Genomic DNA, 27,683 nt, shown 5'->3' with positions numbered 1-27,683 from the left:
ACATTCAAAATTATGTCCACGAAAGTCACATGAAAGAATTTTTAAAAAGTTTTATAAATGGTCATGTCTTGAAATAATCTACTTTTCAAGTGAATTTCAAATTTGCGCATTAAGTTCAGTGATTGATGAGTGACAAGATGTGAACATTGTGCCAGACATTTTGTATCGCGCAACCCCGCAAACATTGCCGTTTTTGGCTATGCGATTGCCTCTCAACTTAGAAGCAAGGAAGATTGATCTTACTTGTTTAAGTTTGTTTAAAAAAGGTTGAGTAGAAAATGGCCTTTTTCATAAACAATAACTTTAACTTGAGTAAAAAGCGTGATGAATTGCATTAACATATGAATTTATTGGGGCCTTTTCACATTTTGGTAAATTGACAAAAATAAAAAAAAGTTGTTTCATGTTCGCAAATTTTCGTTTTAGATATGATATTTGTGAGGAAACAGTAATACTGAACATTTACCATGCTCTAAAATAGCCATTATATGCATCTTTTGAAATTTAAAAACCGGAATATTATAAAGCGTTGTAACGCGAAACGATTTAATAAGTTGGAGAGTTTTGTTGTTGTTATATTTTAAGAAACTACGAAGATTGTTTATATAAAGTATAAAACACATCACTCATTGCATGTATACGGATGGCCGAGTGGTCTAAGTGGTTGACCTTTACCACAGGACTCCAGGGGTTAGTGGTTCGAGTCCTGTTGATGTTTACTTTTTTTTTGCATTCTTGATTTTTTATTTGAGCTTTTTAGATTCATTGTTTACATTTATCAATATAAAGCATTTAATGACAAACTTCAATACATGCCAAAATCTGTGAAAATGCCCTTTTAAAATTTTAATACCGCAAAGTGTTGTGCATCGTTAAAGGCGGGGAAAATGCTGACGTCGTTCGAATCAATGACGTCAGGTCGGTCGTAAAACGACTAACGTTTGCAATAACTAGGTCGACAGGAACAGTTTCAAAATGGGACTTTTACTAAAAAATCGTTAATGCCAAGAGTAATCCAAGTCAACTCGTCCAGCAATTTAAATGCCAACCCGCGTGGCGAGGAAGAGGCTGGGTTTGACTTAAATGAAAACAGCGAAGAAAACGGCCTTAACCAGAACGACAACCAGCAGGCGAAAGCCGATGATGAGACGTTTTCAAATTACCTGCCGTTTTCAGTCAACTATGCTCTGTATAATGTAACGTATTCGCCGTCTGAAGATACGCCGTATTGCCTTAAGTGCGAGATTGGCGGTCGAGTGGTGAGATTTAAAAAAGACGCACGCGTTTGGCTTCACAAGAGCAGCGATCGGAAACGGAAGTTAGAAGTTCAAAATCTTCGAACAGAGGCCACTGCAAAACACATCAAAGGCTCTGCTAATCTCAATACAGTCGATGATGAAAGTATCGAAGACATGAAACAACGATTAGGCAAAATACAACAATACTTTCAAAGCTATTGCGCGACATACAATGGGTACAGGAATAATGCGGCGGATGTCGACAGCGATTTGTCGTCTCTCGGTGATTCGGACGCGGATCTTGCTTATTCGGAAGCGTCAAGCCCAACAGATTCCCAGTTGGCGCTAAACAAGGGAAAGAACGCCGAAGAAAGCAAGCGGGTAAAGTTCACAATTGCCGACGAGGAGATCATTGTAACCGCCTCTCTGGATAATGATGACGCTGGAAAAGACGATGGTTATAACAACGAAATTGCTATGGACATGGACGACGTACGCTTCGACGCGGATAACGCTAGCGGAAACAATATCCGGTCCGGCATCACGTCGCGAGAGGTCGTGCGGCGACTGGCGCCAGCGATAGCTATGGAAGACGAGTCCCTCATCGACGGGCTGCTGGACGGAGCGGCGAACAATTATCCGTCGGAACGCGCCGTCAAGAAGTACCGGCGCCGACGGGCTAGGAGGTGAGAGTTTACTGTTTATAAAATACGGAAGTCCAGTTGTGATACACATTTTTAATACATAGACAAACATTATTTTTAATAGCAGTAATTATACCGGTAGTACATTCTAGAAACGGCCTTTTTTTATTTATTTTTAGTTCATATTTATCTCAGACAATAACCTACCAAAGCTGTGAAGGTTTAATTTATATTTCGTCACGATTTCAAAATGCGCCGATCTGTACTCTGTACTTAGATTAAAGTATTGTTAAAAGTTTATAACTGCACTACAGGGACGATTGAACTTTACCGGTACGCAACACTTAACATCAAACAGCGTACCCTAACCCTTAACACCTAAGACATAACAACTAACGCAACACCTTATAATCCTTTTTATCCTATATATTTCCTTAGTATCGGGGGCTACTGCCCCCAAACCACCGATTTGTCGATAGTGGTAAACAACTGCGTACCGGTAAAGTTCAATCTAGCCGCACTACAACTAAGAAAGCAAACTACTGTTGGAAATAAATGGCTTTAACCGGGAACTGTTAACTAAATGAGCCTATCTCTGGGAAAATGGGGTTTAAGACATGTGCATAAAGCACATTAGCCACTTTCCGTTGTTTTTTCGTTTTAAGGAAGTCTCTTCTAACGAAAACCCAGTTTAGGCGGAAAATGGCGTCCCTGATTAGCCTGTGCGGACTTTCCACTACGCAACTGAATTAAGCTTGGTTTTACTAAGACGCGGCTCAAATATTTATCGATAGATATTTGGCTTTGATTGTAGAAATCCCTCGACGTCGTCTCATGTTTCCGGGAGTAAAACTCGTTCAAGACGTCAAGCGGAACGGGACAAACACGCCTTCTACAACCTCCGGAGCGGAAAGGCCAGGGTACGGACACAATTGAAAGTCTTTAGGGATTCCCACTAAAATACATTAAATGGTTCAGAAACTAACGGGATTTATATTTTTGCGGAACTTCCACTTTCCGCGAAAAAAAATCCAGTATACAAATACAGAACACGTCGGGAATCTACATGTTTGCGGAAGTCCTCAGTTTAAATAATCGACCAGTAAACACTGCATACAAATCGGAATATAAAAAGCGCGGAATGATCATGTCTGCCGTGTCTATTGAACACCGTATACATAGCGGGCTCAAAATTCCACACAGGCCTCTCATACTCTACTTATATAACCATCGCATAAAGCGTATTAAGATGGGCCGAAACGATCGGTTCGCTGGGAATCCTATTTACATGTACATCAATGTGTGCAATGCCCATCGTCTTAGTTACATATACAAAAAAAATAATTGACTGAGCGTTTATAAAACACAACCCACAAAACATGTATTACGGAAACATTTAATAATGCTTAAAACAGGATAAGTTATTTTTTGAAAATACTGTGCCGTATTAGCTACATTCGTTGGTATTTATAATAACAGTTTACATAATATGCAATTGAAATTCACAATTTAAAGAATTTACTATACACTTAGAAATATTCCTTACTTATGAAATTTTTACTTTTTTCTTACCCCTTTTACTTCTTTTCATTGCCTCATTTACATAATTTTGCCAAAGAAGCTGTGGAATGTTTCTGTTCACTTGTCCGTCAGTCGGTCAATCCTAAGACAATTCGTTTCTGCAAGATATGTACTAAACTCTTTGAAACGTGATAAAAGGAAAATGCTTTCGATCTGAAGGTCAACAAGTAAAGGTCAAGGTAACTCGTACTTGAAGCATGAACTTAAGACCATTTTGTTTTTGCTGTTATTTGACCTACGGCCATATTATTTGTTTGATAATTACTTTTGGTGAAAGATAGACAATTTTGATGCAACGAGGTGAAAGGTCAAGGTTACATAGGCTCGTAACTGGGGATATTTGTTACCGGGCATTATTAAAAGGACGCGTTGACAAATAATCATGTAAATTTGTTACAAGGTTACTTGAGATTACGTGAAGACGCCATATTAATCATGGAGTCCAATGTTAAGGACACACGACTTGTAATTAGTTTCCACGACTTCCACACAATACATTGAAGGCGTTTTTTCTTTATCGTCTCACTTGTTATGCCGGTCAGTTGTGAGGAAATGAAGACAGTTTTAATTCGTTTTTATCAGGTCAAATGTCAAGGTCATTTTGTGTTGTTTTTATTTTTCCTTTTCGTACAGTATCTGCATGAAGCTGTAACCTAAGATTTATTTAATTGAGTCCGAGTTCTGAGAAAACTGGGCATAATGCATGTGCGCACAGGCTAATCAGGGACGACACTTTCCGCCTTAACTGGATTTTTGTGTAGAAGAGACTTTTTTTTAACGAAAAATACCATAAAAGCGGACAGTGTCGTCCCTGATTAGCCTGTGCGGACTGTACAGGCTTATCTGGGACGATACTTTAAGCACATGCATTATGCACAGTTTTCTCAGAACGCGACTCAATTGGTAATCGAATTACTTGGTATGAAACCAAGAAGGCCATTTTCAGGACATGTCACATTCAAGGGGCGGGATGCATTTTTTTTTATATATATTGACGCATTTGCTGTGAGTCGGGGCATACATGTGTTACGGACATTTCTCCAAATAAAAGATTTAAAAAAATATATTTCTAATAAATTTTGCTGACCGCGCAATAAACAATAAAGCGCATGCGTGAATGAGCGTAATTTCGATCGAGTCATCTTACATTTCCCATATCGCCATCGCCCCCAAAATATGTGTTAATTGGGGTACGGAGGATAGTGCGAAATACAAAAGACGCCCCGGTCACGTGGCGACTCTGGGTGTTAAAGGGGCCTTTTCACGTTTTGGTAAACTGACAAAATTTAAAAAAATGTTTCAGATTCGCAAATTTTCGTTGTTGTTATGATATTTGTGAGGAAACAGTTACACTGAAAATTTACCATACTTTAAAATATACATAATATGCATATTTTGACGATGTAAAAACCTGAAAATTATAAAGCATTGCAACGTGAAATGATTGAATAATTTGGAGAGTTCTGTTGGTGTCGTTATATGTTGTAATACTACGAGGATTACTTATATAAAACTATAAAATACATCTCTAATTGTATGAGCACGGATGGCCGAGTAGTCTAAGCGATAGTTTTATTCCTGGGGTCAGTGGTTCCAGCCCAGTTGAGGGTTACTTTTTTGTTTCTTTTTTTATTCATGTTTTTTTTTAATGGAGCTTTTCAGATCCAATGTTAAAATTTATGAATATAAAGCATTTCATGACAAACTTCAATACATGCCGAAATCTGCGAAAATGCCCCTTTAAAGTTCTCGGCGCGGAGCACCTAGTTCACTTCACTTCAGTTGAACGTCCCATGCTGAACGTCTCGCCTGTTTATTGGGTAGTTTAACGCCGACAGTTTTGTTATTTATCTGCATGTTCAGAGAGACGCATGTGCGAATACTTTGCTTTGCTATGTAATCTCGAATCAATGTTACAACAAGATTGTTTATGGCAAAAAGAATATGACGCCATCTGCAAGATATGTGATGTTTTTGTATCATTATTTGCAGAGGTACACAGAAAACTTCCGAGCATTGACACGGAAAAGCCAGCGTCACTCGCAGAACAGGTTAAGATGTGATTTCCACATGTTGCGGCATTAAAAAGAGCGTTTTATATTTATGAAATGGCATCGTATCTCAAATATGGAGGAGCGTCCTTAAAGCATCTTTATCATACCCCCATTACAATTGGTAATGGGGGCTATATAGGAGTTACTTTTTCGGTCGGTCTGTCATTCCCGAAAATTTCACCCGATCTTCACCAAACTTGGTAAGAAGTTGTATCTAGATTTTGTCTAGGTCAAGTTTGAATATGGGTCATGCCGGGTCAAAAACTAAGTCCCGGGGTCACTTAGTGCGTTTTAAACCGAAAGTTTGTCCGGACCATAACTATGTCATTTATCGTTAGATTTTAAAATGACTTGGTACATTTGTTCACGACCATGGGACGGTGTGTCACGCGAAAGAAGTACGAAGATATCTCAAAGGTCAAGGTCACACTTGGAGTTCATAGGTCAAGTGCTTGTCCGGCCCATAACTTTGTCATTTATTGTGAGACTTAAAAATAATTTGGCATATTTGTTCACCATAATTGGACGGTGTGTCATGCAAAAGAATTATGTCGATATCTCCAAGGTCAAGGTCACACTTTGAGTTTAAAGGTCAAAAATGGCCACAAATGAGCTTGTCCAGGCCATAACTATGTCGTTCATTGTGAGATTTAAAAATCATTTGGTACATGGGTTCACCATCATTGGACGGTGTATCATGCGAAAGAATTATGTCGATATCTCCAATGTCAAGGTCACACTTTGAGTTCAAAGGTAAACAAGGGACAAAATTGTCACAAAACCAGGTTTTCATTGTGAAAAAAAAATCTGATAAAGGGAGAAAACTCAATCTGAACTTTTGAAATGACCAAAAAAAATTAACCCCCCCTTTTTTTTTAAATCTATTTTTAGTCGTGGCGACCTTGACATTGGAGATATTGACGTGATTCTTTCGTGGGACACACCGTCCCATGATGGTGAACAAATGTGCCAAATGATTTTAAAATCTCACAATGAATGACATAGTTATGGCCAGGACAAGCTCATTTATGGCCATTTTTGACCTTTGAACTCAAAGTGTGACCTTGACCTTGGAGATATCGACGTAATTATTTCGCGCGACACACCGTCCAATGATGGTGAACAAATGTGCCAAATGATTTTAAAATCTGACGATGAACGACATAGTTATGGCTCGGACAAGCTCATTTATGGCCATTTTTGACCTTTGAACTCAAAGTGTGACCTTGACCTTGGAGATATCGACGTAATTATTTCGCGCGACACACCGTCCAATGATGGTGATCAAATGTGCCAAATGATTTTAAAATCTGACAATGAACGACATAGTTATGGCCCGGACAAGCTTATTCCGCCAGCCCGCCAGCCAGCCCGCCAGCCCGCCAGCCAGCCAGCCCGCCCGCATTCGCCAATCTAATAACCAGTTTTTTCCTTCGGAAAACCTGGTTAAAAATGGCCATACATAAATGAGCTTGTCCGGGCCATAACTATGCGAAAGAATTACGTCGATATCGTCAAGGTCACACTTTGAGTTCAAAGGTAAAAAACGGCCATAAATGAGCTTGTCCAGGCAATAACTATGTCGTTCATTGTGAGATTTCAAAATCATTTGGGACTTTTGTTCACCATCATTGGACGGTGTGTCATGCGAAAGAATTACGCGATATCTCCAAGGTCAAGCTCTATTTCACATATACGAGAAATTGAGATTCTACCAGTAAACTTGTTAACATATTTAACATAGACGGATATTCTATACATAAAAAGTATTTTAAATGTTAACAGATCCGACAAAAGAGAAAATTTTATTTTATACTTTTCTGATGTTGATAAGGAAACAATTGTGATTTTAAAGCATGATTTTAAAGCGATAGAAACTTGTTTCAATAGGCGAAAAATAACAGTGATCAGTATCGATAATTGGCACTGTTTTACTGCGCAATGACGTCGTTTTTGTAGTCATGAGGTCAATATACCAGCAAAATTCTCTTGTTCAACTTGGTAATAAACTGTGCAAAAGCATTTGAAAAGAAAAGGATGTGGATGGTAGGTAAATTATCAATTGTATTTCACTCGTGATTAAAAATCGATAATCTATTAAAACCAACAAACATCCTTTATTTATACGTTTCAAAGGTATTCAAAAACGACAGTTGAACTTCGTAAAAAAAGTAACCGTTTTGACATATCGGGCACAGAGGAACGTTCTAAAAGCAGTAGTATTCACAGATCCGTCAAATTGGCATTTTACAGAAAACGTTATTCACATTTTTTTACAAAAAAATGCGTTTTTTTTTATTAGGACAATTAACGGATCCAGCATATCGGTGTGTTCTATACGAAAATAAAATATTATTGACATCTCTGACAGATGGTTTTCCACAAGCAATACAGTTCACATATCGACAAAAAGGAGCGTATTTAAGCTACTGTATTCACTGATCAGACATTTACATGTAAATATTGTGCAAGTAGAGGCACTCTACTAGTACTAGTTCACGTATTAGACAGCAATAAAACCTAATAGTAAAATGGTATCAAGGCTTATCAACATATAAGCCTTGTTCTGGGAAAACTGGGCTTAATGCACGTGTCGTCACATATTAGCCTGTGCGGTCCGAACGGGCTAACCTGGGACTACACTTTCCGCAAAGAATGGATATTCATCGAGACGAAACCCATTTAAACGAAAATTTCATTAAAAGAGGAAAGTGTTGTCCCTGATTAGCCTGTACGGACTGCACATGTTTTAATGTGACGACACTTTACGCACATGCATTAAGTCCAGTTTTCCCAGAGCTAGCCTCACATACATGTAATCAAGCATAACGGCATTCCGCAAGTAACTGAGCACAAGATGTGACCTTGAACTATGGTGCTTATATTGGACACGTGTTGCAAAAAAATGCCTGGGGTTGTTTACTAATCAACAAGCAGGGTCTATGATATTCGATGGGTATGACATTGTTGAAAAATGTTCATGTTAGATTCATAACCTGGCATGTACTCATTAACAAATTCTTAGACGTGGGAAAAAACAAATACAATATTTACTATTTTTTAATGATGCTGTTAATTCCAAAGAATCTTGGTGCTAACAAACTATCACTTCACAGTACTTCTTTATTAAGAACTAGACATCTACCAGTATTTGCTCTTGAATGATTAGCTGATTTGGTACAACACTTCGAAAATACACTGATCTTTTTTCTCATCATATTCTTACTTCATATCTTTTAGACAGGACTGTTTAGTACAGCCTCTTGTTACATAAACGTTCATCTTTTCAGAACTCTGAAGAACATCAACAGGAACGCCAACACTCAAACAGCAGGAGTCATCAGAATCCTCGAGTCACGTGACGAGGCTGTCCAGGTGACATTGCACGAGCAACCCTGTCACGATGACAGAGTGCCTTCCCTTGTCTCAATTGCCCGTATTGCCATGCTCAAACCGTCAACCAGATATTGGAATATTAAATTGTCATAATATTGCAAACATTCGAGATGAAAATATTACAGAATTTGAAATAACTTTTCATAGCGATTGTAACATTGTAGCTTCTATTTTGCATTAACAAAATGAATCACTTAAAAAGAAACAACAAATGTGTGGCTCTTTATTTGCTACTCTGTCAAGGATTGCTATAACTTTTGCTACAGTTATTGGTATAGCTCACTTCTTTTAAAATACAGGTTGGTGATACGATCCATGATTTTACCTTGTTTTTTATAACACGTGACCAACAGATCCAAGATATCATAGGGACAAAAATTAAATGTTATAACAAAGTTTCACGAAGATTTGGTTATAAATGTGGTCTTTCAAGTTTCACGAAGATTTGGTTATAAATGTGGTCTTTCAAGACTTAACAAGCTGTTCTTTAAATTTACCTTGTCGACAGGGGCCCTTATTCACCAACCGGTTCTTAGACTTAAGAATAAAGAATAGACTAACAGCCAAAGAAAATATCTCCAGCATTTGAACATGAAGATAGCACCGGTGATTATGTCATTAATAAAATGTTATCTATGTTGTCCATGCAGATTGCAGAATGATGTTAATACAGGTGGTAAAAGCAAATTTTGACTGAAAATTAAATAAAATCTCAAATATTTCAATTAAAAGAATGTTTTTATTTTATGCTTTCTGGTGGTTTATAGAGAAATATCAGTGAGTTAAAACTGATAATTTCACTGTTTCAAACCACAACAAGAGTTCCGCGGTCGGAGATGACCGCATTGAAGCCGGATTTTTGATTTAAATGACAGGAAAGTACCTTTCGTGGTTTTGTCAATGCAATACTTAAATTACTGAAATATTGTTCAAAGGTCAAAATGAAATGTAAGTACTTTTCAAGGCATGAGCAAACCTTGTGTTATGTTTTGAATGCATGCATATATATGTCATCTACTTGTGCTGGCCAACCTTCATGTCCAGTTTGAAGACTGTAAGTCCAAGCATAAGAAAGTTATACCATGAAATAAGAATTTTAACATTTTTACATTCAAGGTCACGGTGACCTTGACCTTAAAATGACCAGTGGTCATCTACTAGTTCTGGCCAACCTTCATATCAAGTTTGAAGACTCTAGGTCTAAGCATACCAAAGTATTAACAACTTTAACATATTTACATCCAAGGTCACAGTGACCTCGACCTTCAAATGAATGACCTTGAAATGACCAGTGGTCATCTAAGTGTGCTTGCAAACCTTTACGTCAAGTTTGAGATTCTAGGTCCAAGCATACCAAAGTTACAACAATTTTAACATTTTAACATTTAAGTTCACAGTGACCTTGACCTTCAAATGAATGACATTGAAATGAATGACCTTGAAATGACCAGTGGTCATCTAAGTGTGCTTGCAAACCTTTACGTCAAGTTTGAGATTCTAGGTCCAAGCATACCAAAGTTATAACAATTTTAACATTTTAACATTGAAGGTCACAGTGACCTTGACCTTCAAATGAATGACATTGAAATGAGCAGTGGTGATCTTCTAGTACTGGCCAACCTTTATGTCAAGTTTGAAGACTCTAGGTACAAGCATACCAAAGTTATAACATGGAATAAGAACTTTAACATTTTTACCTACCAAAGTTATAAGAACTTTAACATTTTTACATTCAAGGTCACAGTGACCTTGACCTTAGAATGAATGACCTTGAAATGACCAGTGGTCATCTGAGTGTGCTTGCAAACCTTCATGTCAAGTTTGAAGACTCTATGTCCAAGCATACCAAAGTTATAACAATTTTAACATTTAAGGTCACAGTGACCTTGACCTTCAAATGAATGACATTGAAATGACCAGTGGTCATCTTCTAGTACTGGCCAATCTTTATTTCAAGTTTGAAGACTCTAGGTACAAGCATACCAAAGTTATAACATGAAATAAGAACTTTAACATTTTTACATTCAAGGTCACAGTGACCTTGACCTTCAAATGAATGACCTTGAAATGTCCAGTGGTTACTTACTAGTTCTGGCCAACCTTCATGTCAAGTTTCAAGACTCTAGGTCCAAGCATACCAAAGTTATAACAACTTTAACATTTTTACATTCAAGGTCACAGTGACCTTGACCTTCAAATGAATGACCTTGAAATGTCCAGTGGTTACTTACTAGTTCTGGCCAACCTTCATGTCAAGTTTCAAGACTCTAGGTCCAAGCATACCAAAGTTATAACAACTTTAACATTTTTATATTGAAGGTCACAGTGACCTTCACCTTCAAATGAATGACCTTGAAATGACCAGTGGTCATCTGTTAATCCTGGCCAACCTTCATGTCAAGTTTGAAGACTCTAGGTCCAAGCATACCAAAGTTATACCATGAAATAAGAACTTTAACATTTTTACATTCAAGGTCACAGTGACCTTGACCTTCAAATGAATGACCTTGAAATGACCAGTGGTTACTAACTAGTTATGGCCAACCTTCATGTCAAGTTTCAAGACTCTAGGTCCAAGCATACCAAAGTTATAACAACTTTAACATTTTTTATATTGAAGGTCACAGTGACCTTGACCTTCAAATGAATGACCTTGAAATGACCAGTGGTCATCTGTTAATCCTGGCCAACCTTCATGTCAAGTTTGAAGACTCTAGGTCCAAGCATACCAAAGTTATACCATGAAATAAGAACTTTAACATTTTCGAGCACGCCGCCACCCCGCCCGCCCGCCCGCCCGCCCGACAACATCAATCTATAAGCCGAGATTTTTTCGAAAAAAATCCGGCTAAAAATTAACAGTGAAAATTATCGATAATTTTCACTGTTTACTGTGAAATTACATCATTTTTGTGACGAAATAACGTCATTATTTAAGCGAAATACTTTAGGTAAACTTCTAAACAATGTATATAAACTGTAAAAAAACAATATAACATAAAAAGAAAATTTGTTGGATTTGGCAGAATATCGATTTTAATTCACTCGTGATCAGAGAAAATATATTTTTTCTATGATCACTCGTCACGAGTCGTGAATTAAAATCGATATAAATCTACCGAATCCAACAAATATCCTCTCTTTAATCTTATACTTTAGTCTAAGTATTGTTTGGTGAATACGGCCCCTAGCTTTTGAACTATGATCCAGATCCTGAATACGGCCCCTAGCTTTTGAACTATGATCCTGATCCAAACTAAGTCAAAATATAATTTAGATTAATGTCCGGAGCAAGATTTACACAGATTTGGCTAAGTATTAAAAGTCTGAGTATTTATGAGCTCTCCCTTTAAATTGACCAAGTGACCTAGGTTTAAATACCACATGACCCTGTTTCGAATTTTGCAGAGTTGTAATTGGGAGCAAAATTCTCACCATGTTTCATGAAGATTAGGAAATAAATGTGGCCTCTTGACTGATCAAAAGTTCTTCTTAAATAAGATGAGTCTCCTAGTGACCTTATTTTGATCCCACGAGGCCTGTTCAAACTCAATTGAGATATGATTGTGGCAAATGTTCTGACAAATTATATTGGAAAAATTTCAATACACTTTAGAAATAAATGTGACCTTTACAGTTTTCATGAAGTTTCACTTTAGACATGCATGGAAAAACTTGATTGCCCCCAGCTTTCCTGTTTTTCAATGGACCTGAACCATTTTGGAACTTTTTTTACCCCGCATTACCCAGATTTGAACTCGGGCAAGATATCTTTAGCACAAGTATCCTTACCAAGCTTTATGAAGATTTGGCAATTAATTTGGCCTCTAGAGTGTGTTCATTAGATAAATGTTGGTAACAGACCACCCTGACGACGCACGTTGGACAAAAGCTGATCACACAAGCTCACCATAAAATAGTGGTAAGGCAAGATAAAAAGGTAATATAAAATATCCATTAACGCAGCATTTATATTCTTGAACATTTTAATGGTTTTACAATGAGTTATTCAAGCATCAAGCAAGCAAGTTCAATGCACTAATCAGTAATGATCTATAACACTATCCCCTTCCCTGCTTGGAGATGATCAATTCTCGCAGGCTGTCTTCACTCTCCTTCATATTCCTTTCTAAGTAGACTTTGGTGCCCTGCAAAAATGACAGGTGATTTAATAAATGAAATTTGATAGAAAATTTTCAAAAACTGTAAACGCTAAAAGTAATGATAACTCATAACCCAACAGTTTAAATTGTAACAGATGCATCACTTGGAAATATACATATTTATTTTATGCTTTCCGTTGGTTTATAGAGAAATATCAGTGAAATAAAACTGGTATTGCATTATTTAAACAGTGAAAAATAACAGTGAAAAATATAAATATTTTTTACTGTTTTACTGTGAAATGACGTTATATTTTCGACAAAACAATGTCATAAATCCAGTGAAATTATCCAGGAAAACTCTTTTATAATGAAAATTAGCGGTAAAAAAAGCATAATATAAAAAGAAAATTTGTTGGATTCTATGTAATATCTATTTTAATTCACCCGTGATCATGCAAAATACATATTTTCACTCATGGCTACGCCACTCGTGAAAATATTATTTTATATGATCACTAGTGAAATAAAATTGATATTCCATCGAATCCAAAAAAATATCCTCTATACGCTTTTATAGATATGAAAAATGTTCATATTGATCACAATCAAAAAGACTGACAGGATTGTGTTTCATCTAAAAACAAGGGACAAAATTGTCACAAAACCAGGTTTTCATTGTGAAAAAAAATCTGATAAAGGGAGACAACTCAAACTGAACTTTTGAAATGAACAAACAAAATTAACCCCCTTTGTAAGTTTGTTTTAAAATAAATCTATTTTTAGTCGTGGCGACCTTGACATTGGAGATATTGACGTGATTCTTTCATGCGACACACCGTCCCATGATGGTGAACAAATGTGCTTAATGATTTTAAAATCTCATAATGAATGACATAGTTATAGCCCAGACAAGCTCATTTATGGCTATTTTTTACCTTTGAACTCAAAGTGTGACCTTGACCTTAGAGATATTGACGTAATTTTTTCGCGCGACACACCGTCTAATGATGGTTAACAAATGTGCCAAATGATTTTAAAATCTCACAATGAACGACAAAGTTATGGCCCGGACAAGCTTGTTCCGCCCGCCCGCCAGCCAGCCAGCCAGCCAGCCAGCCAGCCAGCCAGCCCGCCCGCATTCGCCAATCTAATAACCAGTTTTTTCCTTCGGAAAACCTGGTTAAAAATAACAAACATGCCTTAATCATGATGCAGGATCACCTGACTTTGTGGGGTTCACAATTGAAAGTAAATGGATGTTAACACACATGTATGCAGTACTTTTCTTCAAATAACTTTTTTAATCAATTTTTCCTAAGAATTTCAACTAGTGCATAAAAGACAGTTTTTTATGCTACTTATGACAATGTGAAATACATCAAAATTACTTTATTTAATTAGCCAGTTATCTTGGCCAAAAGTTTGATGTGTAACACATTTACATTCACGGTAATACTGCATGCAACATGAAATTTTGGCACCAATTTCGGACGTATTCAATGATTTCTTCTTAAATATTAAGATATCGGCACAAAATGCAAGAAAAACTGTCTTATGCACTACAAATTTTTGAAAATGTATTTCAATAACTTGCCCGCGTGCAAACCCATGTGAACCCCGTTGATCATGCATCCTGTTAATGGTGATGCAGCCCAATAGTATGCATACTATATCTTACAAAGCTATTGCTCAAAATGTTGGTAGAATCCAATTAAATATACTGGTATGTTTCATAAAAGGCACACAATTATGCATACTAATATTACTATACGGTTTGATTGATACTTATAAGTTATAACTAAAACCAACTCTGGTTTATTACTTCTGTTATTCATATGTTTAAAACTCAAACAATGAATGATGATACATTAAGGGTTATTACAATTACTTATCTTGAGGCCACATATTTTATATTTAATAAGCATCTTGATTTATATTTCTTACCTCTATGTTCTTGATTTTACTTTCTGCAGCTTTATTTTTCATTTCAAGAGTGTTTTTCACTTCAGGAATTTGTGCAAGCATAAACCTGAATGGAAAGCACCAAAATCAAATGTTAAATGACACCTCTGTAAAGAGGCGCTTTGGAAAAAATTAGCTTAATGCTTGTGGGTAGTGTGGTAAGTATTATCCAAAAAGACTAGCATGTGCAGACTTTCTGGGAAAAGACATTACACTTATGTTTTAAGCCCAATTATCCTGGTGCATTGCTCAAATAATAAAACACATGTTAGCCGTATGTTTAGGATAAGATTATTGCATGGCAAAAAATAGTCCAGAAAGAATAACTAAATTAATGTTAATATCTACTGAAAAATAACAACAAATATTCTTATATGAATAACCTTGTATTATTACATGTACCATCAATTTATAATTGTATGAATTAATAATTGTACAGCTGGTCATTAACTCAACATTAACACATTTCATAGCCATTTGTAATGGATTTCGTCATTTAAAAGATGGTACTCACATTCGACCCACACCCTCATACACTCGGGTGTTTTCAGGGAGTCGTTCTATTTCCTTCTCCACAAGAACATTTCTCTGGATGGCTCTCTTTAACGTTTCAATCTGGGCGTCTGAAATCTTCAGCTGCTGCTGGGTTGCTATCATTTTGCTCTGGAGCTCTTGAAATGCCTTAAAAATAAAGTGATTTTTTTAATTATGAATTAATATACATATACATGTAAAGCAAGAATTGTATTTAATTAAAAAGTAATCAGGAATCCAAATTCAGCTGTGCAAGTACTAAATGTTTCTCACACAAAAATCTAAGAAAAAATTGATATCATATTAAATCTCCACTACATTTATATATTGTAAACCTGTCATTTAAAGAATTCATTGTCACCTTTCATTTTCAAATGCTCACATCTTTTCAAAGGCAGATAATAATAAATGCAAGAAGGTAAATGGCCTTTACAGAATCTATTCTAATGGGCAACCCATAATGTTAAATAGTGAATGTCAGTATGTGTAACAACTTTACTGCCTGTTTAATTTTTTGGAACATACACCTCAAAACTCACATGAAATAAATTAGCACTCGAAACACGTTCTTTAACATCATTTAGCTCACAGAGATGTGTAGTCCTGACTAGTGGTTATTGTGAAGACTGGTTTGACATGTAGGCCTACAGCTGTTTAAGATTAATAACAAGGGACAAAATTGTCACAAAACCAGGTTTTCATTGTGAAAAAAAGTCTGATAAAGGGAGACAACTCAAACTGAACTTTTGAACTGAAAAAACAAAGTTAACCCCCTTTGTTTCAAAATAAATATATTTTTAGTTGTGGCGACCTTGACCTTGGAGTTATTGACATGATTCTTTCGTGCGAAACATCGTCCCATGATGGTGAAAAACTGTGCCAAATGATTATAAAATCTCACAATGAATGACATAGTTTTGGCCCGGACATGCTCATTTATGGCCATTTTTTACCTAATCCTTTGAACTCAAAGTGTGAACTTGACCTTGGAGATATCGACCTAATTCTTTCGCGGGACACACCGTCTAATGATGGTGAACGAATGTGCCAAATGATTTTATAATCTAACAATGAACGACAAAGTAATTGCCCCGACAAGCTTGTTCCGCCCGCCGACCCAAGCCCGCCGACATTTGCCAATGTAATAACCAAATTTTTCCTTCAGAAAACCTGGTAAATAAAACAGAACAGCTTTTCAATGTTAAATATTGTTAATGCCCTTATAAAATGTTAAAAGTATATAACACAATGACATTTAATTTATGTACAGACATGTTTAACAACAAAAAAAGGGACAAAATTGTCACAAAACCAGGTTTTCAATTTGAAACAAGATGTGTTTGTGAAACACTATGTCCCTGTATATGATGTTTGACCTTGAAGGATGACCTTGACCTTGACCCTTCACCACTCAAAATGTGCAGCTCCATGAGATACACATGCATGTCAAATATAAAATTGCTAGCTTCAATATTGCAGAAGTGACATTACATGAGCAATTTTGACCCATATATTTGACCTTGAAGGATGACATTGACCTTGACCTTTCACCACTCAAAATGTGCAGCTCCACGAGATACACATGCATGCCAAATATCAAGTTGCTATCTTCAATATTGCAAAAGTACTCATAAAATGAGCGATTTCGGCCACATATATTTGACCTCTGACCTTGAAGGATGACCTTGACCTTTCACCACTCAAAATGTGCAGCTCCATGAGATACACATGAATGCCAAATATCAAGTTGCTATCTTGAATATTGAAATATTGCAAAAGTGTACATTAAATGAGCGATTTTGACCCATATATTTGACCTTTGACCTTGAAGGATGACCTTGACCTTTCACCACTCAAAATGTGCAGCTCCATGAGATACATATGCATGCCAAATATCAAGTTGCTATCTTCAATATTGCAAAAGTTATTGCAAATGTTAAAGTTGGCGCAAACCAACAGACCAACCAACAGACCAACAGACAGGGCAAAAACAATATGTCCCCCACTACTATAGTGGGGGACATAAAAAAAGTCTGATAAAGGGAGATAATTCAAAATGTGCATTGTTGCTGATTGTGCCTAGTTACCCACCTTGTGTCAAATTCAATCTATTTTTAGTGGTGGCAACCTTGATTTCAATTTGAAAAAAAAAATGTGATAAAGGGAGACAATTCAAAGTGTGCATTGTTAATGATTGTTCCTAATTACTCCCTTGTGTCAAATTCTATCTATGTATAGTCGTGGCGACCTTGACCTTGGAGATATCTACGTAATTCTTTCGCATGACACACTGTCCAATGATTGTGAACAAGAGGTACCGAGTAATTTTAAAATCTCACAATGAATGACATAGTTATGGCCCGGACAAGATCATTTATGGCCATTTTTTACCTTTGAACTTAAAGTGTGACCTTGATGTTGCAGATATCGACGTAATTCTTTCGCATGACACACCGTCCAATGAAGGTGAACAAATGTGCCAAATAATTAAAAAATCTCACAATGAACGACATAGTTATGGCCCGTACAAGCTTTTTCCACCCGATGGCCAGCCCGCCTACATTCGTCAATCTAATAACCATTTTTTTCCTTGGGAAAACCTGGTTAAAAAGGTTGTATTAAAAGCACCATTAAGAAACCTTTGCTTATGATAAAATGTGTAATTGGAAAAACATAGCCAAGTTTTTTTGTTCACCTGACAATAACATTTTCTAGCTTCAACTAAATAGATCTATGTAATTTGTGTAAATACCATTAAGGTTGAAAAGTATACTTTATTTACAACTGTGGGTAATCCTTGTATAATCATTGGTTTTGCTAATTGATCGCTGAATAAAATCTTACTGGTAATTCAGTAACGCAAAGAATATAGAGATCTTTACTTAAGATTAGAACATTTGAAGTGAATATTAAAAAACACAGTAAAACTGGATTTTACTTTGAAATAATCTTTTAATCTAACACATGTCAGGTGTAAGCATCTATACACAAACAGCTGATTGCAAGGGGAATTTGATTGGTCATCACCAGAATGCAAACAAAAGATGGATCAAACTTAGCATGTGCTTGTGAAGATTGCAATAGCAGCATACGTATTATCAGAAAAGTCAAGAGTTGTGGCCACATTGATTTGGCAGTTAAGGCACAGCTGTGCTGCAGCACTAAAACCGTGTGGGGAAAAGCCTGATTTCGGAACAATATACATGTATTAGGGGGTTCAGGTTATTTTTTTTTGTACTGAATCTGTTGTTTTTCTCGTTATTTGGATAGAGAATATCATTACCTTCAAAACAAGACCAATATCATCTTTATAGCACAAACACTTTTTAAGATATGGAATTTTTAAGATCTCGTTTTTAGGGATTTTTGTGCGCAGTTCCTATGCAATTATATAATGGGAAGTACTATGGTAGATGGCACCGAAATACTACAAAACAATGCAAATTTGTTCTTTAAATGTTATTCCAGCTAAGCTTATTCAGTAAATGCATAATAAAGTATACATTTTTAGAAAGGTAATTTGATCAGTGATATTTTTTAACAAGTTATGACAATTTTTTACGAAAATCCAGTCATATAACAGAAAAAACCGTTGCTATGGAAACGGGTAATAAAAGCATACAATATGAAAATTGCTAAAATTAAAGATTTTTTGTCAATTAAAAGACAAAATACTTTGACATATGGTGGTTTGCAAAGTTAAGACCATTACTAATAATATTTAGCAACATTTTACGGAATCTGTCTCCATAGCAACCAAAATCAAAAGCATAAAAGGAAGAATTGAAAGCATAAAACTACGCAATTTGTAAATAATTTAGGTTCAATAAAACTCTTATCCCAATACTCATAATCAGCACAAAACACTATCAATTTGATAACCATACATCACTGCACATGACATGTACATGCATCTATTTGCAAAGAATAGTGAAAAGGGTTGCCATAGAAACAAGTCAAAACACCCAAAATTTTTAAAAAGTGCGAAAAAAGGTATTTGTGAAAAGTGTTTGATTGGTTTCATAAGTATGTACTTCCAAATGACTTCTCTTACTGAGAATGGTATATTGTGAAACTTAAGGTTATGCAGAAAGCTGTTTCCATAGCAACCAACAATTTAAAATTAATGAGGTACAATAACAACAGTGTATTAACAATAGTGTACGCGCAAAAAGTCCCTTCAATCAACCTTACATCCTTTGTTTCTCTCACTTCTTATATTAAGGTATTATTCAGATTAAAACATGACATTTTGTTCATGCTTTTTGTGAAAACTAAGTTCTGAAAAAGAAAGAGCAGTGACTTAAATATAAAAATACTTCAGTTTCTTTTGGTACATCTTTAGTAAAATAACAATTTTCAGTTTTAAGCAGCATTCTCATGCCGTGGTGAAATTACTCTGTAAGGCACATAACCTTGCACATGTTAGATCGATAATTAAAACTATATTTATTATATATAAAACTTCTTTCATCATCATCATCATCATGATTAAATAAATAACAATGTCTCCAGTGTCCTCCCCTTTTAAAACTGTCATCTATTGACACAATATTTAAGTCAAGAAATCCTTTGAGCATTATATATATTTTTAAAATAATATTTTTGTAACCATACCTGGATACAAACAAAATACTTTGACTCAATTATGACAGTATCAGATCACCTTTCTCCATGTCAATAATCAGTGGCATTCTCCATTCATCAGCATCATTGTCGTCATCGTACTTTACAATATATTCTGTTTTTCTGCCCTTTTCTAATAACATTTTTATGACCATACCTGAATACCAGGAGACTTCATTTGTTTCAGGATCACGACATTTGTGCTTGAAAGTTTTACCAACAAGTAAATTTGGATTTGTACTTACCTGTGGGAGGAGAACTGCCTGCTGCTGCACACAAATTTTGTTTCGGCCATCTCTTATCTTTAGGGCTAATGCATTTTTTGACTCGTTCCAACTTACTTTTTGCAGTGTCAATGTTTATATATTCCAGTGCTGGTAGTATTTCGACATCTGTTTCTTCATCGGCATTCAGTCGAATAATGTCAATGAGATTTCTCTCTAGGTCATCAACTGAAAAAGATCTACCTTTGCATACCTGCTGAAACTTTTCTTTTGGACCCTTGCTGTGGATGACATTCTTCCTAAATTGAAGCTGTGAAATGAGAGCATCTTTATATTCATTATGTTGGGCTTTGCTTTTGTACTGAAATAAATCTTCTTCTGTCAGCCAAAGACCACCTAGAGAATCAAGTTTTTTTGTAAGTTTAACTTTCTGTGAATATTGTTTTTCTTCTTTTGCTGTTTTCTGTTGCTGCCTTTTCCCAAGAATTTCAAGTTTATGTTCAAATAGTTTCTTTTGTCTTTCCCTGAAAGAAAGCATAGCTGATGGTGCATTGCTCCTGGCATCATTTATAATTACTTTCTTTTCATCTGCAGGTAAAGAATTTAACCATGAACTGGTCTTATTATTTGACCACATTATACAAGACTCATATGCAGTGGTACTTGCAGACGGCTTCAGTCGCATCAATGCATCAAGCTGACCTAAGTCAAGCTCTGAGCAAGTGTTCGTGGTGGGGACGTTCTGTGACCGTGTAGCTTCTTGTTCACCTGGAAGAAAAAATTTACCCCCAGGGAGCTAGTCCTTAGCTTGTCTTTCTAATATCAGCATCATCCCTCCACAAATCAACTCAAGGGCCATCTGAGTATACGTTTCATTTACTGGATCACCTGTAGCTGAAAAGAGAGATCTGTATATTTCATCTTCCTGCAGTTCCGTACCTGCAAACACAGGCTGCCCATTCATCAGCGGCGATGCATCTTTAGCAAGGAGATCAAGCTGTACCTGCAAATGACTTAAATGGGGATTCAGTGCTAGTATATTTTCGCTGGTTTCAATGATGCGCCATAGAGGACCTGTAATCAGCTTGTTGACAATACCTAGCGCTCTGATGCCACAAAGAGTTGCTTTTTCCCTGATGTCAAATGAAACACTTTTTAATAGCTCGTTAGGATCAGACCAAGCATTCAAAAAATTTTGGATATCTTCTGCGTGATGATAAGTTGCACCTGCAGCGTAGAAAAGATGATTAAACCTGTGTCCTCTGAAAGAAATCATTTTGTTACTTTTGTCAATAGATTGTAAATAAGTACTGAAATGTGAACCTATGCCGGATTTCTCGCACCCCTGCATGGTCAGTGCTTTGCTTGCCGTCCTAGTCAGTCTTGTAGCACCACTTTCTTTCCACTCGAAGGCATAAGGGTTTCTACCACTGCTGATGTTGGATTCAAATAAAGACAAACATTTGTCAACCTCAGAAGCCATATTAACAAAGATATGCATTTTGCAAAAGTATGATGATATTTTGCTGACTTCTTCTCTTACTTTTTCATCCAATGTGTCCCAAGCAGTGAAAACTTCTGGAAGAAAATTTTGTTTAAGTTCTGTTAATTTCCTATTAAATGCTGGATTTACAGCCCCTTGGTCAGACATAGTACTAGTAATGGAACAAACTAGTTTAGCCACAGTCTCTGAGTCTGCTCCATTACCATTACTGACTGCCTTTGCAAGGTCATCAATTTGTTGCTTGAAGGCTTCCATCAAAGTGTCTGTGTCTCCAGCACTCACCTCACTAAGACGAAGGCTATAAGTTCTTTTATCAGTTGTCGTGACCTGAAAAGATTGAAAATGACGGTGCGATTTGGCAGTTCCATCTTGATGCAAACAATTCCCTGAAATGGAAAGTTCAGACATATCTTTTAGCATAGCTAAGGCCACCTGTTTCTGTGCGACTCTCTTTCCTTCGGAAACTAACCTGCTCTTGACCCCAGTACTAGGAAGCCTGTCTAAAGTCTTACCTGTGAGATTCTGGACAATGATTTCCATGACCGGATTTACCTTTGACTGGCTAACACCACATTCTGAAATGAGAGTCATAATGGTTTCCCTAGCTTCATTAGCGTATTTACCATCATAAAAAGTTTGAATGACTGGGTCATCAATTGCCTCATTTATCTGTTCTAATTCTATGATTTTTAACTCTTTCTGTCTGATTTCATCTTTCAAGCTAGCAATTTGATTGGAATTTTGATCAACTGCTCTTTCTTTTTTATTATTACGACTTATTTTAACTAAAAGATTTCTCTTCTCACGCTTCATTCGTTCAACTTCACTTTCATGCTCTACTTTCTCACACAATAGCTGACTGATCTCATTTTGTTGGTCTTTAAGTTTTTGAGACTGTTTTTCAATTTTTTCTTCTCTACGCTTCAGTTTTTTATTTACATTCCTGGTGTTCAGTTTACTTAATTTTTGCTTTTTCTCTTCAAGTTCCTCTAATGTCATATTTAACTGATCAGACATCTTGTCAAGTTTCTGTTCCCATACACTACACTGTTTTTCTAAACATGATCTTTCTTTCTCTGTCACAAGTACCGACTGCCACTTTCTATTTATGACTTCTAATAAACCTAGCAACATGTCAACTTTTCTTTCACTTCTATTAACTTGAATAGATAAGTTTTCATTCTCATTATCTATTTCTTGTATTACCCTTTTCAAATTTCTGTTTTCAGTTACAACATGCTTATCAGAATTAACACTTCCAGCACCATCATCAACAGTTAAGTTATTGCTCTTGGGAAAGACAAATACTTCAGCTCTAAAATTTTCCAACTCTGCATTTTTTTTATCACGCACGAGTTTTCTTTCCCTTTTGTACAATTTACTAATCTTCATTCTTAGACTGGCCTCAGTTTGATCACAAACCTGAGTACCATACCTCTCTTTGAACTCGCACAAAGAAGATTTAAAAGTAATTTTCCAGCAACAAAATTGTTCAAAAGCTGTGATAACATCTTTGTTGGTCAAGGCCTGTTTCCCGGTATCAAGGTTATGCGATTCTGAAATGGCAAAAATAGACGCATCAATAGCTAAAAAGTTAAATATTAAACTGGTGTGTGCGGTCTTGTCATATAGGCACGCCTTGTGTCATAATAGCAGGACGGCTTTAAAGTTATAAATATAGCACGCTAGACACGGGCAAGTATTAATCAGAAACAACTGGGCCTTTTAAACGCATGACGGCATGTTATGTAAATATTTTATGGTAAAGTATGTAAATAAAGTCATGTAATTATTTTTTTTTTAAGTGAATCACTGCTACTTAAATGTTAAATAGTAAGTTAAACCTAAAAGCCTAGCATGCTAGGCTTAGGAATTTAGTTTGTTAATTTTCTTCAATTTCAGAATTAAATTATAAGTTGTAAGTTATGCTTCTACATGTCCCGACCAGCAGTACATGTATACAAATTATAAACGTAAAGAAATTTTTTTTTTTTAAATAGCCCTGTTTATATCCACATCATGGCTCATCACGATGGCTTCATGGTTTTTTACTACTCGACTCTTCAAAACAGAACATGGTCACAACTGCCCACAGTCACAATCCACAACATGTGGAACTGAAACAAAAAGAATTAACCACAAAGAACCATGCTCTTTCAATTTTCTTTCACTCGCAATTATAAATAACAGCAAACTAAGAAACTTGTCAATTTCAAAAAGATACACCAAAGGAGCACATATACCATTTAATACATTAAAAAGAAATTATGGTTGGATATAAGTTGAGAAAATCATCAAAATGATATTATTAATTATATCTATAGAAGGATATATTTATTTCCGTATTACATTACCACGAATATGACCTTTTATTTATATCACGAATACTTGGGGGTTGAAAACTAATATAAAATGCATGCGTTTATGCATGCGCACGAGGATCAAAACAGTTATGACATACGTAGCGATTAACTTTTGTAAAATCAAGCATATTTAACGACGTAATTAAACTCCCGGGACATCATTTACGATATAAATTTAGGTCTTGATCTATACTTTTTATTGTGAATGTGAGCATCACAAGTCTGCTGTTATTTATATTTGAACACAAAGATAAACAAAACAAACAAAGTCAAAGATAAACAAGAACAATTAAATGTGGAATTTAATGTACCTAATAAAATCCCAGACATTTTAAGACACCAAATCTTTGACTCAAACAATACAGTCTATTGAGTATTGACATAAGTCATAACTTCATGACATTAGTCCCTGAAAAGGTCTTATTTATCTGAAAAATAATTAATTCAAATCGTCAATAAATTAATCAAAAACTGCAATATATTTATTTTTCTTCACTTTTATACACAATTGGAAACAATTCACAGACAATATATTTATAAATCTAATATTCCAATAACATACGTTACAGCGAGTGCGAATTTACAGCGGTGCGAAATTTCGTACCTCAGGCTCAGAGAGACAGCGGCCGTAAAGGTCACTAAACATGCATGTAAATAAAGCCAATTCCGGAAGGATTTACTCATTACAAAACCAAAATACTGGTTTAAATCACGAGAGGAATAATTAAAATTGATAAATCAACCATTTCAATAAGAATATATAAGCTATTTACCGTAAAATTCTCCGATGACTTTATTCTGTTTACATTTTCACCAACTTCTAAAGGTCATACGCCATGCGAAAATATATCACCATGTAGCTTGGAGTGTTATCTTTTATTTCATTGGCTTTACAACGCGATACATCATCAAACAGCTCCCGGATAGCCAATCAAAAAACGACTACCTCTTAAAGAACAGACTAAACCGCGGCCGTAATACACTAAACATGCAGAACGTCGTCGAATCGGCGCATTTCTAGATAAAGTTTAAAAAGGTTTCTAAAACTCATTATAGTTTAAAAATGTCATTTATAGTTAAAACAAATATTAATTTTATAATAGATAACCTTTATTTCTATGAAACAATCTTTGAAACGGTAAAAAAAACGGTTTATTTCACACCAGTAATTCTGGCCATTTCCACTCCGATTACACGATAACGTCACGTGACCTGAACCCCCTAACTGTATGACTTTTTTATTGGCATGTCAAATTTTCGGGCTCTAAATTTGCCCTCGATGACAAATAAAACTGCAGTCTATATCAGTGGCAATTGATTAGTAGATCAGTCAACAATTGACCTTATCGCGATGACGTCACAAAAGGGGCAGTCCCTTAGCGACGGTGAAAACAATGCCCTAGATACGGTCGATTTACTACGCTGATTGAGCACCTCTGCTGATATTTCGTCAATTGCATTCCTATTGGAAAGTCGATAGGTAATTAAATGTCCTGTAATTGGTGTTTAAAATGTCTTTTGACTATTATGAAGGGTTAGATTGCACTTCGAAAGCCCGATATGATCAGAAAATAAAACTAATTGGACTTAATGAATGTCCGTACAAATTGCAAGCTGGATGTTGGAAAAATGACCCGACCAAGTGGCCGATGATCGAGTATGGCGACATTCATGATTAACTTTCTCAGAGACACCGGGTAAATTCGGTTATTCTGTAATAATGGGATTATCCTTGTAGATGTTGATGTAATGAGTATTGTCGTTCTTTTCAGGGTTCATTCATCTTCGAACATTATAATTATATTTCTACTATGTCAATTTATCATGCTAATGTGAAGCTGTAAAATACGTAAGGACATCTGGTACATGACTTACTGAAAGCCTTAGTTGTGTTCATTGTAATGAGTACGAGTGACAAATATTAAAATTAACACACATATATCTGTATAAATATTTGTTTTTCAAACATTATTTACCCCCTTTGCTGTCAAACGTAATTTCTTTTTTATGATGTCGATCGTTTATTGTCGTAACATTAAATCTTAATACGGAATGGCGTCTTTTTAATTAACTGATACACGCTAAATACGTTACTTGTTTTTTTTTACGTAAATTTTATAATTATTAAATACTTAAATAAATTAATCGGGCTAGTATCTTTACGGTGTAAATTTCTGATAATCTAAATTGGACATGACTTTATATTTGACCATATGTCACATATCTAATTTAAGAAACTGTTAAGTACATCGGCGTTAATTATTCATCCAAATGACTGCTTAATACTACCAGAAAGAGGAGACATGGTGGCATCTATCGTGTTAAATGACACTGTCTGGACCACCCAATGTGGTTTATGACACCTTTTTGTCAGTTAAGTTTGGACAATATTTAATCATAACGAGATAATCGGATTATGAAAAACAAAGGGGCAATGAAACACCAAAATACAAAAGCTTACACGATTTTAAGACTGATGCAAACAATCAAATGAAAAATATTTCATTTAATTTAATAAAATGTTTATTTAAGGTGTCAACGTGTTTTATAAAGCAACTGTATATTCAATTATTTCGGCATTAAAAATTTGGCTTAAATGACTGCTCAGTATGACAAGAGATGACATAGAGGTATCATAAATTGTGTTTAATGACCACATGTGGTTTATGCAGAGCCCCAAGAGCCCCAGCTGGCTTTATGACACCGTGTTTTCTTTGTCTGGACAATATCCGATCATAACGAGATAATCGGTTTGTGATGAAGAAAGGGGCATTCAAATACATATAGAGGTTCAAATCAGCTACTATATGTTGCATATATTAAAATTTAATGGTTGTTTGTTTTCATCCTTATTTGTGTTCGTTCATTAAATTAAAGTTATTATGAAAGAATCTCTATTTCTGGGTATTTTTATTCTAAAAAATGGTCGCGAAGATGTGCCTTAACTAAAGAAAATTGTGAGCAGTGTTAAATATTTCAATGCAAATAAAATGGCGACAGCGCTTTTGTTTTCACCGTCGTCAAGGGGCATGTAACTCTAACTGACGCAAGTGCCCGGATGTTGCGATAAGGTCAATATCACTGATTATGAGGTGTTACCATGGTTATTATTCATTAGTAATTTGTCAATCATTTAATCAGGAGAAAATTAGGTATTTGTGACAACATACTTCTTTCGTTTTTTATACAAGTATGTCCTCTTTATCTGAAACATAACACATTTTATACTTTTTCAAATAGTTTCATTATAAATGATGTGTGTTGTACTTTTTTGAGCTCCAAATCCACTGGTAATTGCTGCTGTGCCTTGCTGGAAGCCATCTTGAATACCTCAAAGTAGAAGAGTATTCAAACGTCGGAAAGAAAATAAATTGTATGAAAGGAAGTAGTACTCAAACTTTCAAAGCATGCACGGTAAGTTTTGCATGTAATTGCTATTTAAACATATTCT

The 27,683-nt window shown here is 35.6% G+C and overlaps 2 protein-coding genes and 1 long non-coding RNA gene across 3 annotated transcripts; 1 reads left to right on the top strand and 2 right to left on the bottom strand.

The window, feature by feature from the left end:
* The first annotated feature begins 901 nt into the window (after positions 1 to 901).
* Positions 902 to 9,227, top strand: LOC127868072 (uncharacterized). Its single transcript, XM_052409673.1, has 4 exons — positions 902 to 1,924; positions 2,697 to 2,802; positions 5,456 to 5,514; positions 8,808 to 9,227. Exons 1-4 carry the CDS (start codon positions 1,002 to 1,004, stop codon positions 9,004 to 9,006), a joined length of 1,287 nt encoding a protein of 428 aa, XP_052265633.1. The 5' UTR covers positions 902 to 1,001; the 3' UTR covers positions 9,007 to 9,227.
* A 780-nt stretch (positions 9,228 to 10,007) lies between these two features.
* Positions 10,008 to 11,687, bottom strand: LOC127868082 (uncharacterized). The gene is made up of 2 exons (XR_008043876.1): positions 10,722 to 11,687; positions 10,008 to 10,230 (listed from the first exon to the last, which is right to left on the bottom strand). It is a non-coding gene; the product is annotated as an uncharacterized LOC127868082 (long non-coding RNA).
* A 1,194-nt stretch (positions 11,688 to 12,881) lies between these two features.
* Positions 12,882 to 27,648, bottom strand: LOC127868078 (prefoldin subunit 1-like). The gene is made up of 4 exons (XM_052409680.1): positions 27,500 to 27,648; positions 15,496 to 15,662; positions 14,964 to 15,048; positions 12,882 to 13,061 (listed from the first exon to the last, which is right to left on the bottom strand). Exons 1-4 carry the CDS (start codon positions 27,551 to 27,553, stop codon positions 12,975 to 12,977), a joined length of 393 nt encoding a protein of 130 aa, XP_052265640.1. The 5' UTR covers positions 27,554 to 27,648; the 3' UTR covers positions 12,882 to 12,974.
* Between the last annotated feature and the right edge of the window lie 35 nt (positions 27,649 to 27,683).

This window comes from Dreissena polymorpha, chromosome 2 (assembly GCF_020536995.1).
Source record: "Dreissena polymorpha isolate Duluth1 chromosome 2, UMN_Dpol_1.0, whole genome shotgun sequence".
Lineage (NCBI taxonomy): Eukaryota > Metazoa > Mollusca > Bivalvia > Myida > Dreissenidae > Dreissena > Dreissena polymorpha.
Note: the sequence above shows the minus strand (reverse complement) of the source record. Positions and strands in the feature narration are given on the sequence as shown.

Bases quoted from the DNA above. Each gene is read 5' to 3' on its own strand.
- LOC127868072 (XM_052409673.1), top strand. From the start codon at position 1,002: ATGCCAAGAGTAATCCAAGTCAACTCGTCCAGCAATTTAAATGCCAAC. The intron at 2,803-5,455 runs GTACGGACACAA...CATTATTTGCAG, and splicing joins TCCGGAGCGGAAAGGCCAGG to AGGTACACAGAAAACTTCCG. The intron at 5,515-8,807 runs GTTAAGATGTGA...TCATCTTTTCAG, and splicing joins CAGCGTCACTCGCAGAACAG to AACTCTGAAGAACATCAACA.
- LOC127868078 (XM_052409680.1), bottom strand. From the start codon at position 27,553: ATGGCTTCCAGCAAGGCACAGCAGCAATTACCAGTGGATTTGGAGCTC. The intron at 15,663-27,499 runs GTACAACACACA...TTTATTTTTAAG, and splicing joins TGGATTTGGAGCTCAAAAAA to GCATTTCAAGAGCTCCAGAG. The intron at 13,062-14,963 runs GTAAGAAATATA...TCATTTTTGCAG, and splicing joins GTAAAATCAAGAACATAGAG to GGCACCAAAGTCTACTTAGA.